Here is a 12500-nt window from a genome sequence, read left to right on the forward strand (position 1 = left end):
TCTTGAGAGATAAAACAATAAAAAAAAACATATATCATGCATATATTACAGCGTTCGCATGGTCCTATCAAAGAAACGATGGAGAGATGCCAGGAAAAAACGAGCAGATGGTTTCATTTTCCCATCCTTTTCGTTTCGGGTCTTTTCATCGTGCATCATTGTTCCGGTTCAAGTGTATCGAAGAATAGACCGATAGACCTTATTCTCTCAAGGGTGCAGAGTGCCAAGGCAAGCATCCTGCGTCAGTGGGTGTCAGGATAGAGAACCTTTCGTCTCTTCGGTGGTGTATACCCACAGCTTCAATGATGCTACTCGTCGCCAATTGCTTGCCAACTCATCATTTAACAGAGGTTAGCCTAAGATGATGCGGAGAACCCACCAACCGGTTGGTGTCTATCTTTCAACAGCTTTTTTTTTTCTCGAATGGTACACTTCTTCCTCCGTCCTAGCATATGCGACAACGGCTGAGAAGGAAACGAACTACAGATACGCAAAAGGAAGAGCACATCTACAACCAACACCACACACACACACACACACACACACACACACACACCCATCTGTAGTGAAGGCATGTGGGTGAACGAGAATATAGAAAAAAAAAGTTGTATAAAAAGTACCCCCCCGGGGGCTCTTTCTGTGGGTGTGTTGAGTTGCTACCCCACGACCAACGAACCCCAGGAGTCCTTACCGTCAACTCCATAAAACATTCAACCATCATCGTACCATTGGCGTACCGTACCGAGTACTTGGCGCTTGGCTAGGATCGACTCTGACAGACGGACGGACGGACAGACGGACAGACAGACCGGGCAACCACCATCATCGCCACGGTGTCATGTGGGTACTTGTCATGTAGTTTGTGATGCGCGCAACCGTCACCGTATCCGTGGTGTACCGTGTGTGTGTGTGTGTGTGTGTGTACCGAGCGGCTTACCACGGCTATGGCCACAGGGGGAGGGCGGTTCAAAAACTACCCGAATGGAAGGTAGTTTTGACTTTCGATGCTACCGGAAAAATATGGCCGGAACAAAGCGCATCGTCTCGCGTAGCGCCTTTCATCTCCGTGCGCCACGTTGGTGTGCTTCGCCGATTCGCTCAAAATAAACTTGCCCAATTTGACATTTTGCCGCAGGATGTTTATGAAGTCAGCAGAAGGTGCTCCGCTCACCAGCATGAATGGTCTGACAGAGTGACACCCGAACTTTGGCCGATGGTTTCGATCCTTTTATTTTCCCCATTGTTACCAGACCGTTGCCAGACCGAGTTGTTCCCTTTTTTGCCTCCATTTTGCCGGCGGGTTACATGAGCAGAAAGAGTTCGGACGGAGTTACGGTGAGTTGGTTGTTTGTGCGCCCAGGCGCGCTGTTTCGTCGTTGGTGAAGCTCGGTTTTCGGCGAAACGACGAAACACGCCACAGAAGTGGATTACCAGCGTGGCGGAGGTCATCGCCGGCTCATCCGTGGGCCGCTTACCGTTGTCAGTAATCCGTGCACAACCTGACAATGACGGTGGCAAAAGATAAAATTGAAATGCCGCACCCGCCCCCGGACCCGGGCGCCTAAGGTTGGTCAACGCCGCTGACTCAATTGATTTAACGTTTCGCTGCCGGTGGTGGTGGTGGTTGTGTGCGCCCGGATTCCATCGATACCAGCGGTCCTCGATCCGGGAGCGATCGTCATATTTTTCGAAGATTATCGGCTCTGCTCCTAAGCGACCAAATCAATGCCTGTGGCGAAAGGATGACGGACCCTAATCCGCCCTGCGACAGGTGTGCGTGTGTACTGCTCCGGATAGCCGCCGGAAGGCATAGGCACCGTCTGCTTGTTCGATGTCTGCCGTCTAAATCTTCGCCGGAATATTGCTCTTTTGGGAGACCCGAGAGAAGGTACCGAGAGAAAGCAGCACCAAAGAATCCGGGACAGCTTGATTGTTGGATGATAATAAAAAATAAGAAAAAAAAGGATGTCCGGGTAGTACCGGGCGGTGACAGAGGATTTCGAGCGGGGCCGACCCTTCTCGGAGCGTAATCCGGTTTCGGGGACGAATTGGCAGTTGATAACAGGGGTGGGGATGAATCGCCAAACCCCGATTGCAGGCAGCGGAAGGCTGCCGGGATCATAAAACGTTATAACAAATAGAGCCAATAATCCAATCACTGATGGCCGGCGTCCCTATATCACTATATCTAGACCAGAGCAGAGAGAAACAGGGGTGGTGCGCGCATCTTGTGGGTCGTGTTTTAACGCTTCCTCGGAATCGTGTCTTCAATTTTGGAGAAAGCAATCTGTAGAACTTTTCCGTAAAAATAACTTTAAAGTGATATCACCTAGAGTTTCCACTTCTACGCCCCGTGAACGGCGGAAAACTACGTTGAAGGATGAGATGTGAAACGCAGAAAAGTTTCCCAAGAAACCGGCTCTAATTTCATCGCAACTCTTTATACCCGGGATTGGATTCGGTTGGCGACGCTTTTTATTAGATACGCCCGGGCACCACCCGAGCGACTTTTAATCACTTTCTGCACCATTATCGGTCAGCTAGCGCTTTGGATTTCGTTGGCTTTATATTCTGCGCATGGGGCATGGCCAGGTTCCGCTAAGTTCATTTTTTTGATGTTGCCATAGAAACGGGACCGAAGATGCGAGTCTCAGGCACAACTTGAACATCGAAATATCTTTTCGCGGAATCTGATGCGATGCGATGAGCCTGATGGGCTGCTGTTCATTATGAAAATGAAGGAAAACAACGGCTACGAGCGCGTACAAGTGAGAACCATGTTCGCCTTATCGCCTCCGGCAACCCTCTTCAAGGATGTACCACGGATGAATGCTTAAAAGCAGAGGAGGACGGAGAGAAGGAGGAGTTCACAGATTTCATTGAATACTTTCACTGGCACTGCGCTCCACGGAGGCGGCCAACAAAATGTATGTTCCATCAACAAAAAATGATCAAATGCCGAAATGGAAAACATACTAAGTGGTCCAAAAGAAAAAAAAAACGGCCAAAAGGCACTCGGAAGTATTGCTTCGAGGCTTCGCAATTAGGTTGGTTTCACGCAATTAGGTGTACGAAGTTGGTCTGCTAGCTGCAGCATAATGTGGTTCTGATTGCCAGCATATTTCACCTTTTTGGCCCCGATTCCTAGAAGCAGCCCGCTGGTCTGCCGGAAATGTGTTTTGTTTTTTGCGCGACAAGCGATGTCCGCGTGTCGTGTTTCGTCAAGCAAAAGTAAAACAAAACAACACCGAAGCCTGAAATATGCTTTTTTGATCATTATTTACTTTCGACGTTCTTTAAGGATACTTCGCAGTGGGGAGGAGAGTTAATTTTTTTGCTCACGGCGCAATTTTAAAGTATTGTAATGAACATTGGTTTACTCGATAGATACACGCCCGCTCACGAACTATCTTTTGGTGACTCAATGGAAGATTTGCATTTGGCAAAAGTCCTCCCACCAAGACAGTGAGGACATAGAAAAAAAAAACTAAACACTGGGGATATGGAAATGGCGGCGAAAGGGCACACGCTACTTACTGCCATCGACCGCAACGCAGATGAATCCAGGGCAGCAGTACTCGTTGGCGGAGCATACCCTAGGATAGCACGGGTCGTCCTCGTACCGCGGACTTTGCTGCTCCTCGTCGAGGATCTCATTCTGAAAAGGGGGACCAACGGTCGAAATGGTTAGCGAGAAATATAGAACGAGCAATGTAAATCATTTTGGAATATCTAATAAGACCACCCCACAAACCCAATCAGCGACCCGAAGACGCTCTGGTGTATGCGAAGGCAACTACTGAAGGCAATAGTTGAAGAAATCTTTGAACAGGTCGAAAGTTAATAGCCAAAAAACTTCAACAAAGCCCGTGCAGTTGTAGCGTTGAATGAAGTTAGAAGCCCTAGCAGGTAAGCTTGCGCTTTCCGAGGTGTTGTGCAGCGTTGAAACAGTTGAAAACTTTGTCAATTTCTAATCCACAAGTCACGTTCGCGCACACGGAGTAAAGTTTCCAGCACCCCTTGGCTGCCGCAGTCAGGCAGGAGGTCAAATATCGAGAGGAAAGAAACTCCTGTGAGGTGGCATCGAGCGCCCAGCGAAAGCCCACGCCAAAAAGGATTCATGGATCGTGTTGCGTTTAATGAAATTAGACAAGCACGATTGCCTCGAGACCACAGGCACCACCACCAACACCATCACCACTACCAGTCACTGTTGATCGATATTCTGTGCAAGAAGGATACCGAAAACTTAACCGAACAGTATGGTATTACACCAACCAGGCGATGCCATATTAGTTCTCATATAGTCTAACGAACGAGGCACATTTGTACGGCCGGGCCGGGCCGGCACCTTTCGAACGAAAGGACAGAATCCTTTGCCTCGCTCCTAATGCAAATCCTCTGTCGACCACCGGCGAAGTCTCGTATACGCGTGTCCCGAGCGAGTCGCAATGGTGGATGAGATCAAATTACCATGTAAATGCCATTACCGGCGAGTGTGTATTTCGGGCCAGAATCTCTGATCCGTACCCCACGCATACCGCCGCATCCACCGGTTCCGATGCGGTCTCTGGCCGCCGCGGCGTTGTTTGCAACGGATTTGGTAAATTAAATGAAAAGTTATCAAAAGCCGCCAGAGACGATGGTTTATAATTAGTTTTCATGCCGACTATTCGCTGGTTAGGCATGGGATTTGTCTCTGTGTGTGTGTGTGTGTGTGTGTGTGTGTGTGTGTGTGTATGCGCGACATGATGTCGTTACGGTACGAAGAAACGACAAAACGGTTCCAACGGAATGAAAATCGTCACGGATTAACGAGCACGAACGGGCAACGGAACTACAATACACGCAACGGTGATGCGTGTGCGCGATGGTCTTGTATTTGATCAATATGCACAAATCAAAATTCAGCAAATTGGGCGTGCTTGTTAACATCCTATTCAACATCCCGAACGCGGCTGCCAGATTAATTCCGCTCATAGCTATGTTCAGCGCGATTGTGAAAATCAATATTGTAAAGAGGAAAAGTGGAAAATAATATTCATTAACCGGGGCTCGCGCTATCTTCGCGCTCGCATCGTAGGTCACCGTCATTATGTTTCTGTTAGGCTCGGCATGGAGGGCGAGGGCGAGAGTAGCATAAGCAAACCGCTATAACGAATGGTCGCGTCTGGTTCGCACAAAAATAGCGCGCCTGGCACTATCACTTTCCTACACCTTGAACAGCGCCATGAATTATATGTTCGCCCAGTTGCTAATGGTTCGCTGACACGCTCGAAAACGGCCAACAAGAGAACAAGGATAGTAAATGAAAATGGCAGACGCCAGCGAACCCGGACGCTATTTGTTTCATTTCCCTCCCCCAAAGAGTCCTCGGTGTGGACCTACGAAAAGGGTAAAAATAAAACCAACACACCAGCAACCGCTTTCTTTCGGCTGACAAATAACAGCTTTTCGCACTTACTGGCCAGGGCCGGCGTAAGACAAAAAATGGGGTCTCATCCTCTCCACCGAAACCACAAAATGAACTTCATCGCAATTTTTGCGAGGTTATAAACTGGGCTTATGCGCTGGTCAGATGTACTAAATATTTATTTCACTTCCAACGAGCCCTAAGCCAGAAGGAAAGGAGAACATTTGTCTTGCGGCGGTAGTATTGCCTGGCACCGTTTCGTAAAAGGAAAACCATTACCTGCGGTGGCAGTTTTATTGATCCAATTATTGGTGTGGCCCGTAAAGGAATCGGAAGTGAACCAAGAGAATGCGATTGCCGGTAACGATGGTGTAGGGTGTTTGGCACCCAAAAGGGGCTAGAGAAACGATCACGAACCAACCCGAAACAAGGGAAAATGTTCCAAGAATGTACAAAAAAGGATGACACCTGGTAGTACTTCTTGGCTCTCGTTTCGAGTCGCATCGTGTAATAACATAAACATCACAAAAGGACAGGACAATAAAGCCAATCGGCAATGGTTCAAGTCGCACATACACACACATAAAGACAGAGAGCAAATGCTAGGCATCGATCGATACGGACGTTCGCTACGAGGTAACAACCGGTGCGCGTATTGTGATACGGTTACGAGATTGAAAATGACATCCAACCAACCACCAAAACAACAAAACAACAAAACAACAACTTTCGCTCCGGCACACAAACCCCGTCTCGTTTAACAAGATTCCATGGCAAACATTAGCTGATACATACCTGCAGGAAGGATTGTGGCCGGTAGGCCCCACCGTGGCTACCGTAGCCAAGGTTGGTGAGCATTTCCGGCGAAAACCGATTGAACAGTCCACCCCACGCGTTCACACTGTCACCGAGCAGCAGAATCGCACCGATGGCCATCCAGAGGGCGGGAGCTTTCATGTTGAAGGCCAGTAGTGTTGCTGCGAAGCATAAAGAACAGGACGAGGATAGCGGATTAGTGATGCGCGCTGGTCGGTCACTCTGGTTGCCTGGTGCTGGTGCTGGTGGTCAGACCAACGGTCGTCAGCAGTGGGCGTGCAAATTCGAAAGTCAGCTTTTCGTGGCAGCAACCAGCAGAGCTTGTTAATGGATATCTCTCTCGAATGATGCAGGTTAACGGCGACGGTGTTTCGACGGAGTGTCAGTAGCTCGTATGCAGCTGCGCCGATCCGCTGCAACTCCACTTACGTCACAAACCGAGCAGGCTTTGAACGAATTCGTGCTCGCGCTCGAAGGTTTTCTCGGAACTTTTTACAACGAATAATGGTGGGAAAAGCTACAAAAAACAAACGAATCAAAAAACACCAAATCCCGTTTTCACTGACGTCCACGTCCGTTCGTTCGTTCGTTCGTTCGTGGTGCAATCAATCATCCTTTGAGCCACGGTGGCACGATCCAGGTGCAAGGCCATTTGCAGCAGCACCACCAGTAACGGTAGCACCAGCAGCGGGCAGAATAGTAGCAGTTTCGCGTGAGTGCCATTTGCAGCTTCGCTCTTTACCGTACCGGTAACTGTAAATGCATGTCTCGCACGTACGGGGAAAAGCATTTTCCATTTTTCCCAGCACGACCCAGCGAATCTTCGGCCTAGAGAACGGCCCGGACCGTGCATGCCCGTGGGTAGGTGGTCGCCACCACCACCATCAGTTGTCACCGCGCGGTGGGCAAGGTATTTATGCAAAATTTATGCAAACGATGGGGACTTGCACGATGGGGACCGTTGCTGTCCGGTACCGGTCCGCTGCCACCAGTTCGCTTGTGCCATAAACTCAGTGAACTTGAATTTCACTCGCCCTCGGTAGAATGGAGGAACAGGCTACCCGAGTCCGTCCGAGGTCCCAAGGTCCGGCTTGATTTTCTTTTCTGTTTTCCTTTTTTTATTCCCTGGTTGAAGTAGTAGGAGCAGAATAAAAAAATGGCGGTGGAAAAAATGGGAACCAACCCCGAGGTCAAATGGCATCGCCAAGTTTTCGTGACACACAAGGATAACATGACCGCCGGGGGCGCTAGCGGCCGTTACTTGGCGTTCGCCCAGGCACCAAGTATATCAGCAGGCGGTGGGAAAGCTCCCGGGCCCCATTAGGGCTAAATCGTAGTAGCCGCGACGTAGGTTCGGTTGCCTGGAACGGAAACCATTGGGAGTCGCACCTTCTTCCAACTGTCCTTCACGGTGGCACACATGACGCTATGCATGATGCCTGACAGAGAGATAGAGAGAGAGTGTGTGTGTGTGTGTGTGTGTGTAATGAGGAAGTATATTTCATCGTAGTAGGTGGTGTTGCCATAAAACCAACATGCGAACTGGCTGGCCGTGACTAGGCTACTGGCATCTAGCACAGGGAGGCTACCTGACACAGAAAACGGTGTTCCGTATGTGTGCTGCATGATTTATTATTCATTTTGACCCAGTGTCAGTGTCGTTCTAGGTAAGCAAATCGGTCAGTTAAGAATCATTACTGCTGGAAGGTACCGCCAACGCCAGTCATCACCGTTATCCCGCAGTACGCAGTAAGGTACGGAGGTACTACGGCCAGCTGACGAAGCCGACTGGGAATTGTCGTAAAGTTAGCGCTTTAAAAAGTGGCGCTAGCTAGGTGAGAGGAGGCAGGTAAGAAAAAGTGTGTGAAAAGTAATCAAGATCGAGATCGTTTCGGTTTTTTGCCGCTTCAGCCCCAGCCTCAGCCCCAGCCCCAGCCAGTCACGTGCGTCATCGGCTGCTACGGCTCAGAATGAAAATTCTGAGAAAACGGGGCGTTGGGCGATTGTTGGGCGAAGGATAATGGAAATTTATCGCAACCTGGATGATTATGAGTATTTTAATTACAATCCTCAGCGGGTGGTCTGCACACTCGCATACAACCCCCCCCCCCCGCACAACGCGGGGGTCGCGGTGCAGTAGCGTTGACTTCCGCTAGGTGAGATGGAAAAATGGCAAACATTAACACCTCATGCACACCACCCGCCGTCGGGGGGAAAGGATTGTGTGTTGTTGAGTTCCTGGGCCGTACCGGATGTCCGGACGACGACTACCGAGGGGTGGGGGGATTGCCTCCAGCACACGACAGGTGCTGTACTCCACCTGAACTTTGCACTTTAGTGGCTCTCGCTCTGAAGCATGGTAATAATGGTTTGTTGAGAACCATCACCCCCCCCCCCCCGCTGAGGACCGCTCCCGTGGGGGGTTATGTGTCTATCAATTTAAAACTCCAGCTACCCAGCAGGTAATGGCACACTAGGTGTTCCGTTTATCGTGTTCCTTCTTTTGCACTGTAGGTAAAGGACAACGCAAGGCATTACGCATTCCTGAACTCATACGTTCAACAAAAAAACTTACACACACGTACACACACACACATACACCAACGTACGTAATGTAATCATCCTGTTCTATAATTTACAGGACAGTTTTTGATGACGTTGCCTATTGCAGTTGTGATCCAATCGATTGAATTTAACCAAGTCTCGATTCACAAATAGACTATCCTTTTGCAGTCCATTATTTGAATTTTGCAATCACTTGTGCGTCGTGAAACGAAGGATTACGCTGACCTTTTTGTCCTCACTTTGAAGTTATAGGCAGTTATATTCGCCCCAGTAACGAGGTGAAATGTCATTTAAAATGTTACATTTTTCTACACCTTGTCTGCGTTTCGAGCGTGTTGTGTCCTTGTTTGCACGGAGTAACTGGAAGGATTGAAGGCACAGTTTAATGTCAAAATATTTCTTATAAGTTCTTCTATATACAGTTCTCAAACAAGGTGTATGATTTTCCAATAACTAATTTTACATTTTAAAACACGCCTCGACAATTGCATTCTGTCATTGTCCACTTCAAACCACCCAACACCAATAGCACAGCAGAAACGAACGAATGGAAACGAATGAATAAGTCGATTTCACAAACGCTAAGGCACCTTCAACTCACTCCATCGAATTACACATATTTTTTGGCGTCGCACAAGGTAGAAACGGGTGCAGAACCTGGGACAGAATCGGTTTTTAAGGCGAAGTTTGTGCGTGTGTGTATTTGTTTCGCTTACTTTTAAACTCCGGAGAAGCCTGACTGTGTGTCGCTTGACCGATGTATCGACGACGAAGGCGTTTCACTCAGACGCACTACACGCACTTTCCCAGAATGCTTTTCCTCCGACGGCGGAAACCTCGCAGTTTCCCCAACACCTGCACCTAGCACGAAGCGGACCTCTTCGTCACAAACTTTCACGGGTTAGCTGAGCGCGTGTTTGGATTTTTTTCTGCCCCGATGCACCTACTTTCAACCGAACACCGAGCTGCTGAATAATAGCGCGTAAGGTGTCGCAGCGGACGCCAAGAACCCTGGGAGCCTCAAGCGCTCAAGGAAGCGTTTGGCCGGGGGTGAGAGACGGAGCAGGTACGAGCGCAAAACGCTTCACCAAACGCACTATACCACGGTCAAGCTGGAACTGGTAGCCTTCGGTACGGTTCACAAGGACTAAATTGACCGAGGACCGAGGCAAAAACGTGTTTATGACTTCCCCTCTTTTCGGGTTTGTGAAGCGAGAGCGCGAGCTTGCTGGGATCGCACTCCCGCTGGTGGACCATTCAGTACGCTCCAGACCATTCAGGACATTCCGGGTGTATGTTTGTTTGTAAAGAGAGAATGGATATCTTAACCTTTGTGCTTGGAACACGGATCTGGAGAGCAAGATCTTGAAGATGTTCTGCTGCAGCACCGTTGAATGCTCGCATCATTTCGACAAAACGTCCATTGGAAGACCACGTTCGTATGAATGGTTTGTTCCCATGCGATGCAAAGCTGCACGGAACACGCATTCCCCTCACTTTCGGGTTCATTCTCAGAGAGAGAGAGAGTCCATTTCTGTAAGCTTTATCTCTCGCTAAGCGAACGCAGACAAGTCGTGCGCATACTCCAAAGAACGAATCGCGCTCGAATCGCGGGCTGTTTGAAGAGTTTGTTCTCTCCGGTTCGTGGAAACCTTGTTTCTGCCAGCGAATGATGATTACTATAATGATGGACTAGCGAGCGTCACACTGATGGTTGATGATGATTCGTCGAGGCCTCCAACAGCTTTAAGAACGAACACTACACATGAGTGAAGCTTTCGTGCAGCGCGTCTTGGAGGAGTGCGAGTCGAGAGCATGCTGGTCGAGCATGGGAATGAGATATGCTTCCAAATTCTTTTCTTCACAAACATTCCCCCCGGGTTGCAGGATATAAATATATATTTATTATTTGGCTAAGAACCTCGCCGTACGCTTCCAGGAACACGGTCAACAAATATTGATTGCTTATTCATCACCTCATACGACGGAAGGGACCATCGGCAACCGTTGTATGTGTTGAGTCCGTGTTCATGCTCCGTACGAATTCTTTTATTTTTCAAACGCCATTTCTTGTAAATGGATAACTTTCGAAGGGCTAGCCCCTGAAGCAATAAGAAGCGAATGTCCAGCTGCAATTTTGCTGGAAGTTGTTTGCAGAACTCATTAATTAAAACTTTGACAAAATAGCTCAATCGTGGCGTGCCAAACACTAAGTACCAGAGCAATGGGCGAGACAAACAAACGATTCGTTCTTGTTCGGTTCCACACGGTCAACTCTCGCTGCCGAGGAATTCCTTTGTCCACAAGGGGTTTTGGCTGATGTTGACAACTGATGGCGCAGCACTAGAGCAGAGCAATCAAATGAAGCTATTCTTTCGAAAGCCATACTCCTTCACTCTCAGAAGAACAGAAACGGAGGTGGAGGGCTCTCGTTTTCATCAAAAAATAATACCAATGACCCAATGCCAGCTCAACTGTCTCAACCATGTTCCAGCCTTTTTGCGCTCGACAAGAATGCTCATACAGATGCATCACATCCATCGAAGGATGGAACACCAGGCGAGTGATGGAGAAAGGATGTGACGTTGACGCAGACAGCGAACGGCTAACAAGCTGCCAACACGTGGGCGTACGAAATTGATTGCCTCTGCCAGCGGATCGTTGCGCATCGTTGCGGTAGTCAGCAAAAAGGTGAAGTAGCAAAGCACAGGAAAGCAAAACAGGAAAAAAATGGCCACAGCGGCGAAGACTGATTTCTTCGCTGATCAAAATTGCATAACGTATTAATACGGCCGTGATTGGGTAACCAGCACGTTTGGCACTTGGATGTGGCCACACAGACAGACAGACAGACAGAAACTGGTTTAGTCACAGCACACCACACCACAGCACACCACACCACAGCACGATGCAATCTATCGTGGTGTGTTGGTTTTATGAAGGTGTTATTTGTTTGTAAATTTAAATTGATTGCAAGCAAAGTTATTTACCTTCCCCTTGGCCAATGCTGCGTAAATAAGCAGTGAATTGAGTCGAGAAAAAGCGTCCCGGGCCGGAATGCTTCTTCAACTGAAATCGTCCGTCCAGCACTCGCACTCCAGTGACTGCGTGACGCGTGTTTGGTGATAAATGAGAGACGAATTCCCTACTCCCTGGGAACAGCCAGCAGCATTCATCAACGAACAGCACAGACCAGAACGCTGGTCTCGTCTGCTGAGAACCTCCGCCATTCGGAACATGATATCTTTCTTGCTTTTCTTCACGTTCCCTTCTCGGTTCTCGAGTGGGTTGCTTTGTTTTCTGTGCAAAGTAACTTCATTCCCAACGGTAGAATAGTGTAACATGATTTGACCGCAAACCTAACACAGCACCACTTCTGCTACTGCTCCCCTATCGGATCCACGTCACGATGTGAAGAGCATACTGGCGCATCTTCACCACCGTATCCTTGGAGCAGTAGCAACGTCATCGGTGCGGATGCTGGTGCTTCCGGTGATGGTTCTGTGCAGAGCAACGAGTGAAATTTACGAGAGTTTCCAACCGTTAGCACTGCACTACCAGATCTCGCCTCAATGGGGAAGGGGGGCATAACTTTACGTTTCTCGTGCTAGTTCGGAAACTCGGGATTTGTAAGTTTTTCCACCCACTCGCGAGGTCGACGAGTTGGTGGCAGGACTTTTTGTGCCACCACTAGGCGGAAACATTT

General features: G+C 48.8%; 1 protein-coding gene across 1 annotated transcript in view; it reads right to left on the bottom strand.

The window, feature by feature from the left end:
* LOC125952676 (ITG-like peptide) overlaps positions 1–9901 on the bottom strand; it is a 15650-nt gene extending 5749 nt beyond the window's left edge. The window contains exons 1-3 of the mRNA XM_049682296.1: positions 9511–9901; positions 6209–6390; positions 3538–3658 (exon numbers count right to left, since the gene is read on the bottom strand). Coding sequence (XP_049538253.1) covers positions 3538–3658; positions 6209–6370 — 283 coding nt within the window. The 5' untranslated portion in view covers positions 6371–6390; positions 9511–9901. The remainder of the gene's footprint in view (positions 1–3537; positions 3659–6208; positions 6391–9510) is intronic.
* Positions 9902–12500: the final 2599 nt, after the last annotated feature.

The sequence above is a fragment of the Anopheles darlingi genome, chromosome 2 (assembly GCF_943734745.1).
Source record: "Anopheles darlingi chromosome 2, idAnoDarlMG_H_01, whole genome shotgun sequence".
Lineage (NCBI taxonomy): Eukaryota > Metazoa > Arthropoda > Insecta > Diptera > Culicidae > Anopheles > Anopheles darlingi.